The sequence below is a fragment of the Trachurus japonicus genome, chromosome 9 (genome assembly GCF_045865225.1).
Source record: "Trachurus japonicus isolate A0001 chromosome 9, Traja_1.0".
NCBI classification, from domain to species: domain Eukaryota; kingdom Metazoa; phylum Chordata; class Actinopteri; order Carangiformes; family Carangidae; genus Trachurus; species Trachurus japonicus.
The window spans coordinates 3,890,862-3,913,472 of NC_140915.1; the positions used below are offsets into that span (position 1 = coordinate 3,890,862).

A 22,611-nucleotide genomic window follows, 5' to 3' on the forward strand; every position below is an offset into this window, starting at 1 on the left:
GTATTTCTATTACTGTGTGGGAGATCTCCAACAACGGAGTCGGGGAGAAAGCAAGTGGGACAGATCTGCCCAGTCTCTGAGCAGCGCACGTTTCACAGACAAGCCACAACACAGAATGTAAACAACGTCACGCGGTTCAGCACCTTGGACGTTGGACAGCTGCGGGGGAGGAGGGTGTCGGAGTAGCGGTGTTTCGAAGTGGGGGTATTTCGGAACAGCGGGGTGTCGAAGTGGAGGTGTGTCGGAATGGAGAGCTGTCCCCCAGTGCAACCCCCCCTCCTGTCGTACCCGGTCTGACAGTGACATAGGCTATTGCCTGTTCATTCATGAAAATCATCCCGAAAAACTCTCAATCAAACACTGTGGGGAATAAGAAACTGCGGCGCTACTGTAGTAGTTCTGTAATTTTAAAAACACACCGGCAGCGGCCCAGCTGATCTGTAGCGTCACTTTACTGTAAATGATGCTGTGTGGAAAACCAGCTGTGGTCTGTGATTGAGGGTGAGTTTGGAGCTGACAAGAGGATCGCCCTGACGACCGTTTCCTTATATTTTTCTCATCGAAAAACTATACAAATAGCATTTAGATGATGTAAAAAAAAAAAAATCGAGAAATAATAAAAATCCACTTTGTCACCTCCATTTTTGCAAGCTCACGTCAACTTCTGCAAACCGCTGCAAACAACCTCTGTGGGCTGGCAGTGTTTACATCAGCACGTGTGCAGCTATGATGTAAACGAGAAAAACAATCGCGGTTGCAGTGTCCACACGCACCCGGTGAAACCAACCCCGGCCCAAAACCCCATCCTGGACTCCGGTTTCAAAAAACCACGGTTTCAGGGTTCCAAAAGCATGGTTGCGTGTGGACAAGACATACAACCGGGAACATATGTTCACGGTTTCAAAAATACCCGGGCTCGTGTGGACAAGGCCTGCACAGTGAGCAGGAAGTAGTTTTTTTATACAAAAAAATAAAAATAATGAGCAACCTGCTCTGCCACATAAACATCATATACTCACAGACATGATCATGCATGATATGATGACATGATAGCTGTATCGTCCACTGTTAATTTAGCATTAGCAACATTTACATGGAAATAAACTAAACATTTATGTAACATTTCAAAATGCACTACATGAATACCTGTGTAACAACAGAATTAATTGAAAATATGAACACAACTCACAAGTGAAAATTTTCCTCGGTACAAACAGCGGGAGGAAAAGAGACGATAGCTGGAGCTGCAAGCAGAACGCATGGCATGTAGAAGCTAATGCTTCTCTGATCAGACTCTCTGCACGCTGTCATGTGATTAAATCTACCTATCAGAACAAAGGCTGGAATTAAACATGAACCAATGAGCTTCTCTTAAAGCAGAAGTAAGCGATATTTTTGTGTTAATATAAGTCTTAAATAGTTATATCTTCCGACAGCAATCACTTACATAGAGTGTTTGGTCTGAAACACGGGTCTCTCAGTCACTCTGCTCTGCTCTGAGCCCAGGAGAAAACTTTTCTCGTATCCTACAGTTTTTATCCAATGAGGAGAGAGAACAGCATGAAGGGATGCACATGAATGTGGTGACGTAGGGACGAGGACCAATAGATCCATGACGAGGGCGGGGGCTGCTAACTCCATCGGCTGACAAGACGTTACGGTGCGTTCAAGGCAACCCGTAACTGGTGTTTTTCCGACCTGTGAAGTCGTACCAGTTCGATCTGGTACGAGTTCACGGGTCAGAAGTTACGAGTGGCCGTTATAGTGACTTTCACAGGTAAAACAGGTCGGAGAAACACGAGTGGGTTGCCTGGAACGCTACAAAGTCGTAAGTTGTGACTTGAAGCTGTAATTTACGGTTTCAAAAGCCTGCCTGGAACGCAGCATTAGCCAAAACCACCGGAACGCTTACTTCTGCTTTAAACACCAGTAGGAGGAGAAAAAGCAATATGACTACAGGCAAAGTTCAGTTCAGTCCTGAATCAGAGAGTTGTAGTCAGTGTTTAGTCCAACAGGTATTGATCAGATATTGATTGTATATTGACAGACTGATCTGAGGTCAGCAGCAACTGATAAATCTGTGCTGACATGTGGAGGATGTGTAGAAGGCCACATGATGAAGATCCACAACATCTGATCAATCATCAATCATTCAATCTTCTTTTATTCTTTATTCAGATTGGAGGGCTGCAGGTTGTCAGAGATCAGCTGTTCTTCTCTGGTCTCAGCTCTGAAGTCCAACCCCTCCCACCTGAGACACCTGAACCTGGGTGGAAACAACCTGCAGGATTCAGGAGTGAAGGATCTGAGTGGTTTTCTGGAGAGTCCAGACTGTAGACTGGAGACTCTGAGGTCAGTTCACTGACTGTTACTGTTGTAGATCTTAGATCTTTGATCCACAACTGAACCTGATTGATCTTCACTCAGAACTTGAATCATTGACTTTGATGTCATGAATGAAGGACGTTTGAAATAGTTGTTGTCTCATGTTTCCACTTGTTCTTCTGTCTTCACTTCACTCCATGTCATCAATAATCAATAATCTGATCCCTCCAGGTGTGTGTGTGTGTGTGTGTGTGTGTGTGTGTGTGTGTGTGTGTGTGTGAGTGTGTGTGTGTGTGTGTGTGTGTGTGTGTGTGTGTGTGTGTGTGTGTGTGTGTGTGTGTGTGTGTGTGTGTGTGTGTGTGGTACCACTGTACCACACAGACTGGTGTGATGTTGTGTTTACTGACTTTAGAGTTTTAATGTAAAAAAAAAGGTTCAGACACTGTAAAAAAACAAACAAACTCTTCTTTTATTCTTTATTCAGATTGTATAACTGCAGGTTGTCAGAGATCAGCTGTTCTTCTCTGGCCTCAGCTCTGAAGTCCAACCCCTCCCACCTGAGACACCTGAACCTGAGAGAGAACAAGCTGCAGGATTCAGACCTGAAGGATCTTCGTGCTCTTCTGGAGAGTCCAGACTGTAGACTGGAGACTGTTAGGTCAGTAGAGGGATGGATCAGTCCATGCTGCTCTCATCTCTGTTGTCATTCTCAGTGTAGATTATGTTGGCCGGTGCTGTAGATGTCCAGGAGTGAGGCACCAATGACCTTTCTTCCTGCACTGCCGGGCTTTTCAGTTGGAGGTGGTTCAGTTTCCAAACCACACAGTGATGCAGCAGGTCAGAGTGTTCTCAGCGTCTCCTCAGTAGAAGGAACACATGATGAGAACCAGGGCTGCTGGGTTTCATTGGCCAGTGATGTGATGTTGTTGGTCCAGGAGAGGTCCTCTGTTATGTGCACATAATGTTACACATCAGGTCTCATTAGTGACAGGTAGAGTAGACGAGCTATTCTTAGCTAGCTTCCTGTTACTGATGTTATCAATGAGTTTAAAGTGTTGCTTTTACTAGTCAGCTAACTGCTAGCACTGCTGTAGTGTATTATGACAGTGCTAGCATGTGATAATGGGCCAGTGGCTGAGGCTGGTATGTTTTATTGTTGACACTCAAGTTGACAGTAACTGGAGTAGGCAGAGGTTGGTGTAGTAGCTATACATTTCACTCAAGTAAGAGTATTTTTACTTTAGAATAATATTCCATCCATCCATCTTCTTTCTCTTATCCGGGGCCGGGTCGCGGGGGCAGCAGTCTGAGCAGGGACACCCAGACTTCCCTCTCCCCAGACTCTTCCTCCAGCTCTTCAGGGAGGATCCCAAGGCGTTCCCAGGCCAGCCAAGTGACATAGTCACTCCAGTGTGTCCTGGGTCTTCCTTGGGGCCTCCTCCCGGTGGGACATGGTCATGAACCCTGTATCTGAGATCTTGTTCTTTCAGTCATAACCCAGAGTTCATGACCATAGGTGAGGGTAATGTAGATTGACTGGTAAATAATATTACTCAAGTAAAAGTCAAACGTAGCCATCCAAATAGTTCCTTGAGTAAGAGAAAAAAAGTACTTAGAGAAAAAACTACTCAAGTGCTGAGTAACCCCTGATTCATTGGTTTAATAATCAGAGCAATAAAGCAACACAGTTTTCAACCTTAAAATAATGTTTCTAAACTCAATGAAGTGGTAGAAAAATAGTTAATAGGATGAATGGTGCTGCCGCTGCAGTCTGAGCGGGGTCACGCCAACTGAAACTGCACTATGTAACTTCACTGTGCGGGTAGGAACTCTGTGGTTCTGGTACACCGCAGCTCCGCTGAGCTCCAGAGGCCCAGTTCAAGCCCAGTCTCCCTGCTCCACTCAACCACACACGAGCGCCTTGTGCTGGGCCGCACAGGTGACCAGCCTCCCCTCCAGAGCTCACCGGAGCTCATTGGAGCTCTGGAGGGGAGGCTGGCTGGCCAACTCTGGAGCTTTGCTTGGCACCAGCAACGGTACCGGTACCGATGACTGTAACGACGACGGCAACAGCACCGGTACTGGTAATGATGACGGCGACGCACTGGTACCGACGATAGCAACGTTGTTGGCGAAAGCAATGGCACCGGTACCAGCAACAAATTCACGTAGGCTACTGTGCTTCTCTGGGAACAAGTTAGCAGACGGTTCTTCTCAAACTACTAGTACCACGAATCCCACATACTGGGGCTTTAATGTAATCAAGTACAAAAATATAAAAGCAGCAATGAACAAATTCAGATAAGGAATATCACTTAACAGAAAAAAAAAAAATCTTTACAAAGTAACATAAATTAAGGCAAATTCAGCCACAGAAAAACATTCATAAACGGTGTGTGTGTGTCACACTTCAGGTTGGATGGTTCACGCCTCAGTTGGCTGTCTAAGGGAAACACACAGACAGACAAAACTCAGCTTTTTTCAGCATTGTGAGGAGAGGCGGAACTGACGTGGTGTATCTAACAATCTCATGCCACAACAGCTGAACACAATCAGAGTCATTAAGACATGTCAGACCCCTCAGTAGTGGACAAGCCCGGAGAAAAGTAATAAATATATATGTAAATCACAAATAACCAAGAAATATAATGCTTAAATTTAGCACATAGACATACTGGAATCAGAACATTGTTATATTATGGTGAGTTGTAACAAAGGATGTAATAAGTGAATTAAAAACATAATGGAAAACCATGTGACCGTCTACAATCAGTAGGTAACAGTTTTTATATTATATGTGTAATGTAAACATGAGAATGTACGTAAAGCACAGTCATGTGACAGAGCCTCTGTTGGACGTATCTTTGTCAAAACGTAAACAAACAGATTGGGCATTGGATTGATAAAAATAAGCGAGTAAAAGTACCGCATTTTCTTCACAAATATACTTAAGTAAAAGTAAAAAGTAAAGCTACTCTAACAAGTACAGTTTATCCAAAGAGTTACTCAAGTAAATGTAACAGAGTAAATGTAGTGCATTACTACCCACCTCTGAGGATACATGTAGGTAAAGCCAGGTTCTATTGGTCAACATCAAGATTCACGTCGTAGTAGATGTCAGACTGGGCAAAAACATTCAAAAGATTCTAACGTGGTAGACTTTCTGTCGGGACATCGTAGAGCGTCGTAGACATAATACAACTGGTCGTCAATTACGTCACACTACACGTCCATTTGTCGTTCCCGGCGCTCATGATCGGGCACGAAGCCGGAAAGATCAGATCATTAGTAAACATGGTGACACCATGGTAACCTGGTTGAATATGAGACTTAAAGCTCTGGTTGATCCCAAAGGTCACTGACTAACACATTGATCAGGATCAGTTAAAACTCAGCTGGGTGAGTCTGATCTTGGATCATCATAGTTTGGTTTAATAAAACAAACTCAAACAAAACCTGATTATTTCCCTCTGACTCTGTTGTGTTTGTTCCTACAGGATCAGGGGAGAGGTGATTAAAGCTTCCAGAGACAAAACCTGTGAGTACTGAACCTCTGTCTCCTCTTCATCAGTCTGACTGGGAAATGAGTCTGGGCTCATTTCACCTCCAATAGTTGTATGAATTGCATATTGTTTTTTTATACTTTATTTTTTGTCTTGAATGCAATAAATGAAACAAAGGACAACAGACAGGGTCATCATAGGAAAGAAGTGATGTTTAAATTTCTATGTGTATGAATCTTTCATATAAGAAACTTTCCTTCCAATTGACACTGGTTTCTGAGATGTTCCTTGTTTCTTCTCCTTCAACAGGTGACTCAGAACTGAAGGCCTCTGAGGATGACTCAAAGCTGAAGGAATCTGAGGACAACGCGGAGCTGAAGGCCCCTGAGGATGACTCAAAGCTGAATGAATCTGAGGACAACGCAGAACTGAAGGCCTCTGAGGATGACTCAAAGCTGAAGGAATCTGAGGACAACGCAGAGCTGAAGACCTCTGAGGATGGCTCAAAGGTGAAGAGGTTTGATGAAGACAGCTTGAAGCTTAAGGACAACGCAAAGCTGAACGTGAGAGAAAAACATTGTGCTTTCCAGACAGACTTCAGGGCTCAACAGAGGGGGAAAATAATCAGAGTGAACTCCTGTGCTGGTAACAACGAGATCTTCAGTGTAGAAACAAACTCATAGTTTAGATCGTTTAGTGGTTTCAGTCGGCACTAGACGAGTTGCATAATAATAATAGTAATCTATTCTATCCGGGGGGCGCAATCGTAGCGGAAATAATGAAAGTAATGGCAAACAAACACTGCATATCTCCAAAATCCGGCAGGTTTCCAGGATGCCAAGTAGCCTACTCATTTTAATGTAACAATTGCCGATGAGAACCGGTGTCAAAAAGGAAAAAAATCGATCACGGACTTAATGATCGATTACCATGGCAACGAACAAAGCTTCGATGCTTCGATTTTTTTGGGTCAGCCCTATTAACAATGATAACCTCAAGCATGAACTTATTTCACAAAACATTTATCATTTCTCTGCAGAACCTGCTGCTTCTCAGATGCAGTCAGAAAATTATTATGTATCCCCTCAAACTCTGTCCACTGTGCCCGAGGTCACTCAGGACTGTGGAACAAATCCGTTGGCTTCACTCAACACAATATATTTTTAATTGTAATAAACCAGCTTACATTGTTTCTCTCTGAATTGCAGCAGTCAAGCTTCAAACCTGAACTGGAAACTAAATCTACACAAGTCTCATACAGGTAAACATGCAATAAACTTACTCAACACAGTTTTTTACCAAAGTACCTTCCTCTTCCTTCACAGCTTCTCCTGAGCCACAGCAGATGTGTCTCTGCAGTGTTGGTCTCATGGTCGACTGTGTGAGGGAACATCAGCTGGATCAGCTCTCAGTCAGCTGAGTCAGGAGGAACACAATGTTTTAGCCAATGCTGAACCTTTTTAATCTCAGGGTCTGAGGTGGTCACTCTGCCTTCTGTGTCCTACAGGTTCAGATGTCCTGGTCCAGGCCAGTTCCAGTGTTTTTCAACTGGACTGGTGTTTGTTGTGGCTCAGGAGGCGGAGCTGCTCTACAGGACTGTCCAATGGGATGAGAGCCTCCTCCACTCAGTTGGCAAGATGGCTGCAGGACCGCTGTTCAATATCCAGTGTCCTGAGGATGCCGTCCATCAGCTCCACCTCCCACATTGTGAAGCAAAGGATGGTGAGCAAGTGATTGTGTTTGTCAGAACAATGATGGGAACTAATCATATAACATCAGTTGTGTAATCATCTAATTGACGTGTACATTTATTACATGAATATAATGTAAAATCAGGGCACTGTCCTTCACCAGCCTCCTGATTAATTTCCTGATGTTGACAACAGTGACTGAAATGATCACTGCTGTTGTAATGAGGTTATTGTCTCTGCGTTTTCACAGCTCTGCTCTATGACGGTCTGCTGTCTGTCGCCCACATCACTGATGATGGAATGAGCTTCATCGAACCACTGGAGGTCACAGACACTCATGTGATCGTCTCAGTCCCTCATCTTTCTGCCTTTGGCCTGGTCTGGATTCAGGATCTCATATGGAGGTGGTGGAACAACTTGAAATCAGTTCACAGTCAAATTCTGCTGTTCCACCAACCAAACCTCACGGCACTGAAGCAAGGCCTCAATGTGCATCTGCTGCCTCATAACGTGCCCCTGGCTGAGGTAAGGCTGCAGACTGAAGTGTTAGAGATTCACTTTGCTTCACTTTCCAAACTCATCACTAACAGACCTGATGACATGAACTTTATTTCATGGACACTGTGTCTCGATGTCGCCTTGCCACCACTCCAGCAAGTCTTACACAAACATTCACATGATTTCAAGGTTGAAGGTCAAACATCAGTGTGAGCTCACAAAGGACTCTCTCTGCCCTGTAGGTCCAGCCCAGTAGAACCAGTCTGTTTGTTCAGGCTCAGGCCCGACACTAATGAAATGATCTGATTGTTTTCCAGGTAAAGGCACAGCACAATGACTGTGTGTTCCTCACGACGACTTCTGAAAGCACACTCGTCCAAAATAAAACTTACACAGTTTACTGTCCACATGCCAATAGAGTCCAGCCTAAGGTGAGTGTTTCAGACTAAAGCTGACATGATTCCTCAAACTGCTGTCACTCACCTGGAGACACTGACACTGGTGCTGCTGGTTTTCAGAAAAAAGACTTTGACCTGAACTATGGACCAAATTACCACCCGACGTTTCAGATCATCCTGCCTTCAAGCGCAGAGGAAGCCGATGTAGAGGTCCGAGATGAAACCGGGATAGCTGTGTGGGATTGTCAGATTCCTCTGCGAGGTAAAGTCTTCATCCACCTGACGTAGAACAGACTGATGAGTGGTTCTTATCTCTGTTCTTATTGGGCCTCAGATCATCTTCTGTTTATTCTGTGGTCTATTCTTGTCGACAAGTGAGAGTCAAACTAGTGGGAAACCGTTCAGAGTAGGACCAAGGAGATTCATGAAGGAGCTGAAAGGACCTTCAATAAAATAAGGAGTATAAATGTTTGTGCTCACTCCTCCATCAGATCCTAAATCAGTCGTCCTTGTTCTCCTTCAGGTGTTACTCAGAAACTTCACCTTTTTTTCTTTAAGTATATTTTTTGGGCTTTTTGCCTTTAATTGATACGATAGTTGAGAGAGGAAATGTTGAGGCTAGAGAGGGGGAATGACATGCAGCAAAGTGTCACCAGATTTAGATTAAAACCGGGGCCAGCTGCAGTGAGGACTGTAACATCTGTCTATAGGGCACCTGCTACTGAGCTGTACGGTGCCCCACACTTCACTTTATCCAAGTTCCTGTTGATGTGTCTGTAACTTGTGAGTCTGTCACATGTCTTCGTCCCAGAGTCAAAGCTCGTCACCTTAAAATAGAGTAAATAAACTAGAGCTGAAAATGCTCAGAAGTGATGTTGGATGGACTTTACTGTTCTGTTCAGCCTAGTGTGATCACTGGTGACTTCTGGGTTACTGCTGTAAGGACTTTCTACAGAGTCCTGAACTGAGACAAGCAAACTGGACGAGACAGATTGTTTTTCATGAGCGGTTCCACCCCTACACTTGTTATTGAATTTGCTTCTAAAGCACAGATGTGTTTTTTGAACACAAGTAACTTTCTTGTTCACCTTTCAGGTTCTCATCCAGAACCAACTCCAAGTGTCTCAGCTCCTTCTCCAAGTGTCTCAGCTCTGACTCCAAGTGTCTCTGCTCCGACTCCAAGTGTCTCAGCAGCAAAGAGGCTGAAGTCTGCTCGGACTGAGTTCATCAAGAGAGTGACTGAACCAGTTCTCCATGAGCTGCTGGATAAACTCCTGGACTGTGAGGTGGTAACTGACGGTGAAATGGAGTCTGTTGCTGCAATAGCAGACAGGGCAGAGAAAGCTCGAAAGGTGATCGACCCTGTACGAAAAAAAGGAGAAGCAGCTTGTTCAGATCTGATCAGAGTTCTGTGTGAGGTGGATCACTGCCTGTCAACACAGCTGAAGCTGAGTTAGAAACAATCTCTCATGTGTTTGTGTCTCACACAAATGTCTTTAATGCTTTTTCTTATTTGTTTTGGAACATTTGGTAAAAACCCTTTAAAGTCCCACAGTGTTTCCTCCTGGATTTTTTTAAAGAGTGGCGGCGAGGGCATTTTCATTTTGGCGTCCAATCCTCCGCGGCCGCCTCGCGCCCTGCAGCGAACGTTTCAGCGTTTGGTCTATTTTGTGCACGAGCTGCGAGCGATCGCATCAATCTTGGCAGGAAGTCACACAAAGAAACATGAGAGAATCCGGTCAACTTTCAAAATAAAACACCGGGAATGACAAACACGTGAGGCCAATGTGTGTACGTTTGGAGCCGATTTGTGTTTATAAATCGAAACAGAGCGCGAGAGATGAACACACACACAGCTGAGGGGCGAAGCGCTTGTCCCCCAGCCGCCACAGAGTCGTTAATTAATGGTAAACACTGGATGAAGTTTCGTTCTTAATGAGGAGGAAATAAAGAACTCAGCTGTGATTGAAAAGCATGAGTCGAAAGTTGTAACTGTGTAGTGGAAAGGGGTGCAAAGTACCTAATGGTAACTGGTTGTGGAAACCCTGCTTTACATTGTTTTAACATTTTTTTTAAAAATCATCATTCTGAAGGTGTGGTGGCTTTTATTTTGCTGTGGCAGTGCGCCACGATCAATTACATGTAGAGGAAACCCTGTCCCAGACTTGTCAGAGTCACCTGAACTAGGGGTCGACCGATAGTGGATTTGACAAGATGTGACAAGTTTAGTTTTTGTGGGATATTTTGTGTTTCATGTGTCGTAAAAGAGAAATTAATCTAAGTTCATTATGTTTGTTTTTTTTTTAGAAATAAATAAATGATAATACATGCAGTGCAATAAATAAGATGTAAAAAGGTTAACACTGATGAATTTTAGTAAGGGTTTTAGATTTTAGTCTTGAACTAAACACCTTGATGTGAGGTTTGAAAGGCATCTGGTCACATGACTGGGTAGAGGCTTACACTGTAATCATATTCTGTATTTCATTATTGCTTTCATTATGCTTCAGATATGTGTTTTCATGTGATTCTTATTGATTTCCTTTATGCTAACATGGTAAAGCCTTATAAGTGATGAATGAGGGATGATGATGTGCTTGGTAACCTTGTCCGCCAAAATGAATTATAAATAAACATAAAGACTAGTAGTCTATTTGCTTTATATTAAATCACTTTTGACCTAATTATTTTGGACTGAAATTAATTACACACTCAAGTCTATCGGCTCTGACAGCATTTTGCATCACGTGCATCTGAGCAGTATCATAGCCCATGGTTTCTGAAAATATACAATTTCAACTAGTGATATCGGCACAAGAACATAGGAGCTCAGCTTCGCGGCTAAGACTTAGATAGACTTAATTCCTTCATTAAAAGAATAGTTTAAATTTCCAAAATTCAAATTGCACTCATTTTAGAAAAAAAAAACATAGTGAATAATACAGGGCACAAGTGAGTGTGATAGATAGACGATAAAAACAGGACAGCACAGCACTATCGTGTAATTTAGTACAATATTTAGGCTGAGCAAGCTTAGCTTTTTTTTTAAGCTTGCTTGGCCGGTACATTTTGTTTAAGTTAATGAAACCGAGATACTTTTAATACTGTGTGCTTACATTAAACAGAAATAAAATTATATGTGTGTGGGCCAACGTTTCTACAAAAGTATGACATTTTATATTTTATGAACAGGAGACACTGTGACATTAAACTAAATGAAGTTTTTTGTCCATTGTTATTTTTAGGCATAGTTTGTAGATTCATGACACAGTATCTTTCTCTCTTTTGAAGGTGCATATAACAATCCAGCATGGCAAAACTTGCCCCCAACTGGAGCAATGCAGGACACAGCTCCATTGCCCATTCTGCAGCTCAACTTTGTTCCAGCCAACAAAGCTGAGCAAATGTAGAAATACCACTCAAGCCCGTGCAATAAAACATTTAAAACCATTTCATTTCATCCATTACACACATTACATTACAGTATAACCCCATGCAGAGACCCAGGTCCGACAGCGCAGCGAGGAGAACAGCACGTGAGGAAGATGAAGATGAACTAATGAACGATGAGGAGGGATTTAGAAATAAAAGCCTCCCTCAGATAAAAGCCTGCCCCCAATAAAGGCCGGGTCAAAATCTGAATTTTGGTCGAGCCCGAACGACCAGTCGACTAGGAGGTTACAGCCCTAGACTATAGTTTAGTTGTAGTGGGTATAGAGAAATATTAATGCATTTTGATATACTGAGTATACCCGAGTATCACATAGAATACTGTAGTGCCCTTAGCCTGATCGGAAGAACACACTATGACACCTACATTCCCTCTAGGTTCGGAGAGCTGGATATAGTTATTTGAACACGATAACATAAGTTTACAGTTGACAATTTATTGCCACAAGCAGGTAATTTTTTGCAGTGTAGGCCTACCTATGACAAATAAAAGATACAGAAAATAAAAAACAAAGCTCTTTTAAGAAGTTGTGTCCCTCCTTCTTTGTTAGAAGGTCAGAGTTCAGTTTCAGTCATGTGGTTTATATGTGTAATGCTCTGTTCACTACCCGGGTAGATTTTTGTGTTATGTTCTTATCTGTATCACGAGTGAAGAGAGATGATCTCTGAAGTTCCCCGGAGTGGATCCCACGGCTGGACAGACCGTGCACCGTTGCTCGTCCTTTCTGGCTCGCCACCGAACCTCCACGGGTTTGGAATCTGAATCAACTCCTAATCCAGCAAGAATTAAAAAAAACACATAGAGTGCAGAAACGTAATGATTACTCTCTATTCAAATCATGACATCTTTCTACTTTCACTTTTCACTCTAAATATCTTCCATATACCCAGATGCAGGATATACAGCATTCAAAGCATTGTAAAAATTAGTCTGTATAATTTTACAGTGCAGGATAAGTATTTTTACCATGATAATTACCTATCATGAACTTATATTTTAACATAAATGCACTTATTTATCTTTATAAAGCACTATTTATATTCTTAAACAGCTCTATTAATCAATATTTATCTTTTAAAAATCAATATTTATATTTTTAACATCAATACTTATCTTTTTAATCATAGATTACATCTCTTTTTTAACTATTTTAACCGTAAATTAACAGTATTAAATTATTATTTTTAACCAAGATGAATATTTAAAGAACTTCAGTGCAATAAAACACATTATACACATTACATTACATTTTATCACAACTGGCATCTATCTACTCAAATATGCATCATATAGCCTATCATCTCTATCTCTCTCATATATTGCAGTAGTATTTTAGCTTAACCAGTTACACAGTTAGCATTCCCATTACAGGCAATACCTGAGTTAGCTTAGCGGCGCTAACCGCAATTAGCATTTGCTTCAAGCTAACTCGGCTACCGATCTTTTTAAAGCTAGTTTTCATAGTTCACAATGATACAGCTGGTACCACGATGGCTTAAAACATTAGTAACAGATCATTGACTCCGACTGGTTTTATGAAAGTATCTCAGTGAAAGGCATTTTCTCATATCATGCTAATATCAACAGCTAACCTGGAGGCCTAGCCCCGTAGCATGTAGCATGGTTCTCACAGAGGCTTAACACGGTGACAGCGGCTCCTCTGTCTCTCACTCAACACTCACACGACTTTCTCCTAATAAACAGAAGATTTATCAAGATACTGCGCGAGGATTAATCATTAATTTACGTGGTTTACATCATGTTATTACCTCGCTTCGTCAGCTTGTTTACATGTGGGTGCTCTGGTCAGTAGCTCGGCTCGGAGTAAGATGGCGCTCGGCTCAGACTGAGATCACGCTCGATGGTCATGACACCACCGAATATCTTTGAAGACACTGAGCATGGGGCTGATGCGCCACCATGTGGTGGGGCTGAGGTATTACATTTAAATCACATTGGTTTAGTAGCCTATAACCATGTAGGTTAGATGGCCTGAAAACATTTTTATTCAGAAAAGCCTATGGTTGTTAATTACTAATATGATTTTTAACCTTGTCTTTTTGTTTTATTGAGTATGTTTTGTCTCCCTCACCTTGCTTCTAACTTTTTTTTTTTTTTTTACCTTTGTAGCACTTTGAGATCTTGTTTGATGAAAAGTGCATTAGAAATGACATTTATTATTATTAGATAGATAGATAGATAGATAGATAGATAGATAGATAGATAGATAGATAGATAGATAGATAGATAGATAGATAGATAGATAGATGTCGTAGCCTGTATTGAAACTTATGAAAGGTTATTTCATTGCGGTTGCTCCGTGTTTTGTGTCATTGTGTTTCTCGTATAAGGACTGTTACCACGAGGTGTGTGCTAGCAGGTTGTGCTCAAACTTAGCGCCCTTGGAAGCAGAAGGAGGTATGAGGAGACTAATGGTGTATTCATTGTAAAGAAGAGTGATTCATTTAATTTAAAACAAAGAGAAAATGTCATTATTTTCATTTAAATAAAAGCTGTAATTCAGAGTTTAAGTTTACTAAAAATGTATGTTTAAGTTAAAAAATGTGAACATGATTTCTATATATTATTCACTGAAATCTGGTATTATGGCATTTGTATTTCTGTCCATTTTCATAGTTTTCACGGTGTCATGGTGTCAGAAGGTGAAAAGAGGAGATAATTAAAGTGACAACAGTCGAAGTTCTCCGCATCATGTGTGGTAATTCCAAGTTGGCCGCTACAGATAGATAGATTAGATAGATAGATAGATAGATAGATAGATAGATAGATAGATAGATAGATAGATAGATAGATAGATAGATAGATAGATAGATACACCAATATGAGACCAATATTTATCTCCTTTATCTAAAAACCTGAGGGTAAATTAATCGGATCGTTTTCTCCCTTCGGGATGAGGACTGAGGAATCACAGGCTATTTGTTTGTGGATCTGTGTGGATTTAGACAATATGTCTCAAAAGCGATGCATGTGTGTGATTGGTGATCCCCAAATGCTGAATCACACTTCACAAACAGAATTTTCAGTTTATGCCTTTTTAAAAAAAAAAAATTTAAATATAATAAATTATATATTTACAAATACACCATCTATTTAGGTACAACATAGCCTACACATCTATTTGTAAAACCCAAAATACAATTAGAAATGTATTTGGGGATAGTCAAGTCAAGTCAAGATATCTTTATTATCCCCTGGGGGCAATTTGTTTTGCAGCAAGCAGCAAGAAACAGATAACAAAAAAAAGAAAAAGAAAAAAAGAAAACAGAACACTTGTGCAAATCCAGGAATATGTAGATCACCCTCTGTGCATTTAGAGGTATTAATGAGACAAATCTAACCCCATACAGCCAGTCTCTCAACATGTGACCAACAGGTTTGTAAAGTACGAGTTTATTGTCGGGCCCTGAACGCACCATCCACCTGCAGCTCTTCCAGAAAACACTTCTTGTTGCCTCGACACGGTTAAAACTTAACGGGGACTGACTGAACGGGTTAACTTAACGACGGCGACCGGGTTTCCATGGAGACGGAGGAGGAGGACTAACGTTAACTAACTACTTAACCTGACCCCCAACCTGGCTAATGTCCGTTTTTATCCCATAATAATACATCCATGGTTTGTTTGTCCCGTTTGTGTGACTGGTTAGTAGTAGGCTAAAGTTACTAGTACGTTACGTTTCCAGGGCGACGGTTCGGTTGTACGGAGAGACTCAGCGGGAACTACGTCACTGAAACGAAGAGCAGTTACCGTTGCTAGGTTTCCATGGTGACCGAAGACTGACAGCGTTAAAGGTAAGGCTACGTTATCTGGGATAGCGCTGGTTAAAACTGGTTAAAACTGGTCAACCTCACTGCACTCATTAACATGATGTGATCGACTAGCTACATCGATAAGGCAGGTGGTGATCGATTAATAGTGGTTTGTTGTTGTCTGCTTTACGTCTTTTTTAATACTATGTTGCTCTGACACTGTACTGTTTTTATGTTTTGGGACTCTGGATGGAAATTAGCACTAGCTGCTACAATCCGGCACATTTAGCCTACATGTTAGTATAGGCTATGTCCATTAATGTGCATTGTCCCACCCAAATAAACCAATTAAGTAAAGTAATAGGTAGATATTTGGTTTAGTGTGTGGTGAAAGTTTGCTGCTCTTTTACTTTTGTCCACTAATTTATTCAAAGTTTGAGTCAATTTTTTATTTTTCCGACCCGTAACAAGGCACCGTGAAGGCGTCATCTCTGTTTCTACTGCCTGGACATGGAGGAGGAGAGGGAGAAGGAGAAGGAGGAGCAGAGGGAGGAGGAGAAGGAGGAGAGAGAGGAGGAGGAGGAGAAGGAGAAAGAGGAGAAGGAGGAGGAGGAGAGAGGAGCAGTCTTCCAGCAGACCAGAGGAGGTGGAGGAGGAGCTAAAGACTTTAAAGCAGATTAGTCACGTGATGATTCTGTTCTTAATCTCCTTCCTCTCTCCCCCTCCTCCTCTCTTTTCCTCTCTTCCTCTTTCTTCATCATCCTGCTCCTCTGTCCTCTTCCTCCTCCTCTCCTCTCCTCCTCCTCCTCCTCCTCCTCCTTTTCCTCCTCTTCTCCTCCTCTCTTCTCCTACTCCTCCTCTCATCCTCTTCCTTCCCTCCTCCTCCTCTCCTCCTCCTTTTCTCCTCTCTTCCTCCTCTCCTCTCCTCTCCTCCCCCTCCTCCTCCTCTCCTCTCCTCCTCCTCCCCTCCTCTCTTCTCCACCTCCTCTCCTCTCCTCCTCCTCTCCTCTTTCATCTCCTCCTCCTCTCCTCTCTTTTCCTCCTCTTCTCCTCCTCTCTTCTCCTACTCATCCTCTTCCTTCCCTCCTCCTCCTCTCCTCCTCCTCCTCCTCTCCTCTCCTCCCCCTCCTCCTCCTCCTCCTCTTCCTCCTCCTCTCCTCCTCTCCTCCTCCTCTCCTCTCCTCCTCCTCCCCTCCTCTCTTCTCCACCTCCTCTCCTCCTCCTCTCCTCTCCTCTCCTCCTCCCCTCCTCTCTTCTCCACCTCCTCTCCTCTCCTCCTCCTCTCCTCTTTCATCTCCTCCTCCTCTCCTCTCTTTTCCTCCTCTTCTCCTCCTCTCTTCTCCTACTCCTCCTCCCCTCCTCCTCCTCCTCTCTTCCTTCCCTCCTCCTCCTCCCCTCCTCTCTTCTCCACCTCCTCTTCCTCTCCTCTCCTCCTCCTCCTCCCCTCTCCTCCTCCTCTCAGGTATCAGGTGCATCACAGAGGAGTTGTTGTTGAAGTTGTCTTCTTGTCGTCCTCTGGCTCTTCGTCCTTCAGCTACAGACCAACACATTCAGGTGTGTGTGTGTTAGTCTCTGTGCTTCCACCTTAAAGATTTTGGGTGAAGTATCCCTTTAAAGCCCCAGTCTGTAACTTATTTGTCTTTTTATGATCAAAAATCAAACCTGTCTTTCATAAATCCGTATTTGACTGAAGGTGAATCACAGCTGCATCCAAAGTAAAGCTTTCTGGTTCCTTAGAATGAGTTGTTACAAGTCGTTACAAATACATAAGTGGGCGACGCACCGAACCGAGGCGGCCATGTTGCATCGTGACCGTAGGTAACCACGGAAACGGCCTGTTAAAACTGTCACCACTGTGTAGTGTGAGGAAGGACGGAGGCACCGGTGTTGCATTCAGGTGCAGTCAGGCAGACGGCCGTCGCCAAACCAACCGGATGTAATTTTACTAAAACAATACCACATCACCATGACAACATGTTGTCACGCACACCACTTGTTTACATAGAGGCTTGTTTATCCTGTTACATGCAGCGTCTGTTGTCTGTCTGACGTCTGCCCCATTTCACCTGAATGCAACATCAAGAATACGTTCAGATATGCAACCGCACCGCTACATGGGGGGGAATTCCTACGTACTATACCTTTAATACAGTAAACTTTATTTAAACCAGGATGTTTTGACACTGAAAGAAATGTGTAAAATGTTTGTTCCTCTTTGTTTCCGTCGTCTCTTCACTCGTGTGGTGCGTTTGAGTTCACAGGACACGACAGCGTCTCATCTGGATCGACCTGGTTTAACGTGTGTGTGTGTGTGTGTGTGTGTGTGTGTGTGTGTGTGTGTGTGCAGGTGTTAAATCTGAACCACAACATGATCCAGAGGATGGAGAGACTCGACGCTCTGACTCACCTGAGGGAGCTGCAGCTGGCTCACAACCGCATCCAGTGAGACACACACACACACACACACACACACACACACACACACACACACACATACAATAGATAATATATGATCAACTACAGTGAAACAGTGCTGGAGAGGTTAGAAACCCTGGGAGGGCTTATCGAGAACCTCACCATTAAAATAAATAAGTAAAATTAAATGTATCTTATCGAAATAAAATAACAAATGAATTAATGAGAAAAAAAAAACAAAATAACCGAAATAGTAATTAAGCAATGAATCAAGAGATAAATTGAAATGAATCAAAAGAATCGAGAGAATGAAACAGGAGATGAATTACAATGGCAACTGTTAAAAAAACTAAAACAACAGAGTATTAAGACAATCCCATAGCGAACAGATGGTCTTTTAATTTCCTTTTAAAGATGGCTAGGGAGGGAGAGCTGTTAGTCAGGTGAATATACTGTACTTGTTCCATAAAGTTACACCTTTATATTTGATGGAAAACTGTGCTCTAGTGGTACAACAGAGGGGAATATGCAGCAGCTTAGATTGCCGAGTTGTTCTGGAGTGAATGTTTGAGTTATTTTGAAAATATTGTTGGAAATGATATGGAAGTGTGTGTCCCAGATACTGGACCTTGAAGACCATTGCAACCCTTCCCTTCCCTGTGACTGTGTGCAGGAGCTGTAACCATAGATAGATAGATAGATAGATAGATAGATAGATAGATAGATAGATAGATAGATAGATAGATAGATAGATAGACTTTATTGATCCCAAGCTGGGAAATGACATTACACAGACACACAGTGACGATAACAGAATATAAAGAATAACAATACAAAGAACAAACTATACATAGTAAAATAGTAAAATATAAAGGACAAACTATACATAGTAAAATAGTAAAATATAAAGGACAAACTATACATAATAAAATAGTAAAATAGCAATAGCAAATAATATATAAAATGTAATGTACAAAAGTATATACAACAAATTGGCAGTGTTGATTTTAGTGCAAAGTAAAAAAAATGTGCGACGATGTGTGTAACTGTGTGTAGAAACAAAGTGCGTAGTGACTGTAAGTTATGACCAGAGTATTTTAGCTGTTTATTTATTATACAGTGTGATGGCATGTGGCATAGCAACCCTTCCCTGTGACTGTCAGTACGTTTACATGCAGAGCTTAATCCAGCTCAAAATTCGATTTTGTCGTCTAATCGGACTTCTGTCCTCGTCTCAATTTACATGCAACTGAGAAAACCGAATAACTGACGGGGTCTGCCCCCTCATCCGTTGTTTCAGCGGGTTAATACGCCGCCTGTCCTGTTGACTTCTCTGTCACCTCCTAAAAAACTGAACATAAACAACTTAGTAGCTTAATAATAAATTCTCAACTGCAGTTCCTGACCAGACGCACCAGTCTGGGTCGTAAATGTGTGAAATGCATTGAATCGGCGCTTTGCCGGGTTCGGGCGGCTTCTCTGCTCCACTTTGTGCCGTCTCTACGGTTGTGGAGCATGCGCACATGAATTGTCCAGTTATACTCCGACTAAAGTGTTTACATGACGGAGAAAATCGAATTCCAATCCCATTATCTGGGTGTCTTAATCAGAGTTCTCCAACTCTGATTTCAGTCGGACTAAGGTGTTTACCTGCACTTCAGTTGTCCAGTTATAGTCGGATTAAGGCAATAATTCGGTTTTTTCAAGTGTCATGTAAACGTACTGTGTGACTGTGACTGTGTGCAGGAGCATGGAGGGGCTGCAGCAGCTGTAACCATAGCAACCCTTCCCTGTGTGACTGTGTGTGTGCAGGAGCATGGAGGGGCTGCAGCAGCTGTAACCATAGCAACCCTTCCCTGTGTGACTGTGTGCAGGAGCATGGAGGGGCTGCAGCAGCTGTCCAGGCTGCAGCAGCTGAATCTGTCCTACAACAGGATCCACCACGTCCCCCGGTGGCTGGGCAGGAAACTGCAGTCGCTGCACACACTGCACCTGCAGCACAACCTCATCACCTCTGTGAGTCAGGGTGTGTGTGTGTCTGTCTGTGTGTGTCTGTGTGTGTGAAATTAATGATAAAAGTACCAGGAAAAGTAACTATTGTTACTAACTGCTGATAGTTCCAGATAAACGTCTTTTTTTCCGACTAGTTGATGAACTGAAACTAATGTGTTTATAACGTGACTACACTTCAACGTGACAGGACTTCTTGAGTCAAGTACCGCAGCATTTTACTGTCGGTAATGTTAAAGGAGAACTGTGCAACTGATGTTACAAGGTTGGTTTTCAGTCGTGAGACGCCAGGTGAAGACAGAGAGCCTCCGTTGTCGCGGTAACAAGTCACAAGTCATGTGGTTAACTAATCACAATTACTCCGGAGCTTTTTAATTAAGGGTTAAAGATGTAGCAGAGCCGTTCTTCCCGTCACTGTTGTTCTGTCACTTCCTGTTGTTCTTTGATCTTCATTAGTCGTCTGAAGCTATAAAACTGGAGTGTGAGGTCGTGATTGACGGCTGCGATCGTGACACCTGTGTGTGTGTGTGTGTGTGTGTGTGTGTGTGTGTGTGTGTGTGCGTGCAGCTGTACGAGGTGTCCAGGCTGCGCTCTCTCAGCAGCCTATCAGAGCTCTCCGTGTCAGGAAACCCCGCCTCCTCGCTGCCACACTCCCGCCTCTTCCTGCTCTTCCACCTCAGGACTCTGGACCGGCTGGACGAGCTGCCGGTCACTCAGCAGGAGAGAGGACACGCCCCCCACCGCCGCCGCCGCCGCCGCCGCTTCAGCGCAGGTAACCGAACCGTAAAGGTCTTTGCACACTGAGTCCGTTTTTTTCGCATTCGTTTTTATTTTGTGTTCCAAATTTCGTAGAGGGAAACAAAGCAGCGGAACTATCATCATCACTTCAACAGTTTATTTTAGGATGTCAGTTCCATTTTGATAGATATTGATTAGCTCACACAGTAAACAGAAGACGGACAATTTCCATGATCTTCAACTGCGGCTGGCGCACGCACACACACACACAGACACACACACACACACACAGACACACACACTCAGGTGATCTCCCCCTTCTTTCTCTCCCTCTCCAGCAGTGTTGTGGACGCGTTACAAAGTAAAGTTTTTTTTTAAAGTAATCCGTTACTTTTCGCCGGATAAGGAAAGGAAAATCCCTACTGCAGCCTGCTTTTTAGTAGTAAAAAGACACTAACTACTGTGCAACCTGCGGATGTGTCAGCCGAGGTGCAGCACTGTGATGCGTCTGTGCCCTGCTGACCTACGTTACCTATGTGTGTGTGTGTGTGTGTGTGTGTGTGTGTGCGTGTGCGCGTGCGTTTCAATTCGCCAGCGAAAAGGACAAGAACATAACCAGGGTTTTTCCTGGCCAAAATTTCGGCTGAGGCGGCAGCGGGGGGGGGGTGAGTCCCATATTGCTGAGTGACAATGTTTATACAGTAGTTCATGGGATTAAAATTAAATAAAATCACTGGCTCTACAGGAATCACATCATATTCCTCTGGCCTGTTGCTCACATGTAATTTTGGTGTATATGAGTTAGGTGTGTGAATATCTCACATACACTAATGTCCAAAAAGTGTTCAGGGAGCGACAAACTGACAAACCTGTGTCAGATGACTGAACCGTCGTGCGCTCGCTGTCCCGTCATTTTCCAAGAGAACATAACCTGCTCCGGACCAGGTTAGTCGTTCAGCATGTTACCATGGAGATTTATCCCGGTAAGAAGTGAACCATCGTCGTAGTACGGAAGACCCAGAGTTAACCCTTAAGTTACCTGGATAAGCTCCAATCCTGCTTCGAAACCTCTGGTGTCTTTGACGCACAAGCTGTTCAACTTGATACGGTAACCTCGGATATTTGGGACCGGCAGTAAATTGGGAGTCGGCTTTTACGTCTACCTGTAGTCCTGTCACCAAGCTACAGAGGACAGCACCGCGTCTCCTTCTCTCTCTCTTCACGCTCTGCGCCGGTGAGGTGCGTTGGTTCACGCTCAGCACAACGTCTGAGCGGAGCGGAGCCCCGATGAGCCCCGCCCCCGCGGGCACACAAGCAGTGCGTCAACGTCACTTTGCGGCCCGGCCCGGAGTTGAAATCAAACGCACCCCTTCTGCTGCGGTCGAGTTGAAAACTGGTTGAAAACAGCGCCACTGAGCTTCCATAGAAATTAAGCGTAGCGTTAGTTCTGGCAGGCCATGACGTCAAGCTCTTAATCAGCACAGCGTAACTGTCTTCACCTGTGCAGATCAGCTGATGGCTCAGCTGACTCCCCTATTGGGGAACTGCATTCAGGGCGCGCTGTTTAAACTGCTGTAGCCCGACGTCACCTCCCTTGCTGCTGCTGCTTCCTCTGCCGGCTTTTTTGCAAGACGGGCTCCCGCATGAGGGAAGGATCGCTGGTTGTGTTCGTGCTCGCCCTGCTGCTCCCGATGTCGTCGCCCCGTCCACGATGCGGACCCGCGGCGGCTGGCGCGGTGTCGTGTCATGGGGCTTCAGCGAAGCTCTGGAACGGAGGACGCCATCTGTGACGACGGGGGAGGGGGGCT

The 22,611-nt window shown here is 43.5% G+C and overlaps 3 protein-coding genes and 1 long non-coding RNA gene across 4 annotated transcripts in view; all 4 read left to right on the plus strand.

Moving 5' to 3' along the window:
- LOC146980644 (uncharacterized) overlaps positions 1–4,772 on the plus strand; it is an 81,767-nt gene extending 76,995 nt beyond the window's left edge. The window contains exons 11-14 of the mRNA XM_085787987.1: positions 2,179–2,352; positions 2,810–3,003; positions 4,152–4,432; positions 4,740–4,772. Coding sequence (XP_085644113.1) covers positions 2,179–2,352; positions 2,810–3,003; positions 4,152–4,432; positions 4,740–4,772 — 682 coding nt within the window. The remainder of the gene's footprint in view (positions 1–2,178; positions 2,353–2,809; positions 3,004–4,151; positions 4,433–4,739) is intronic.
- An 847-nt stretch (positions 4,773–5,619) lies between these two features.
- On the plus strand, positions 5,620–8,310 carry LOC146980646 (uncharacterized). The gene is made up of 7 exons (XM_085787988.1): positions 5,620–5,633; positions 5,823–5,863; positions 6,138–6,391; positions 6,854–7,089; positions 7,336–7,550; positions 7,770–8,044; positions 8,260–8,310. Exons 1-7 carry the CDS (start codon positions 5,620–5,622, stop codon positions 8,308–8,310), a joined length of 1,086 nt encoding a protein of 361 aa, XP_085644114.1.
- A 29-nt stretch (positions 8,311–8,339) lies between these two features.
- On the plus strand, positions 8,340–10,232 carry LOC146980647 (uncharacterized). The gene is made up of 3 exons (XR_015036539.1): positions 8,340–8,448; positions 8,536–8,677; positions 9,511–10,232. It is a non-coding gene; the product is annotated as an uncharacterized LOC146980647 (long non-coding RNA).
- A 7,753-nt stretch (positions 10,233–17,985) lies between these two features.
- Positions 17,986–22,611, plus strand: part of LOC146980648 (uncharacterized) — a 100,873-nt gene continuing 96,247 nt past the window's right edge. Inside the window, exons 1-3 of the mRNA XM_085787989.1 lie at positions 17,986–18,082; positions 19,930–20,071; positions 20,633–20,837. Coding sequence (XP_085644115.1) covers positions 18,009–18,082; positions 19,930–20,071; positions 20,633–20,837 — 421 coding nt within the window. The 5' untranslated portion in view covers positions 17,986–18,008. The remainder of the gene's footprint in view (positions 18,083–19,929; positions 20,072–20,632; positions 20,838–22,611) is intronic.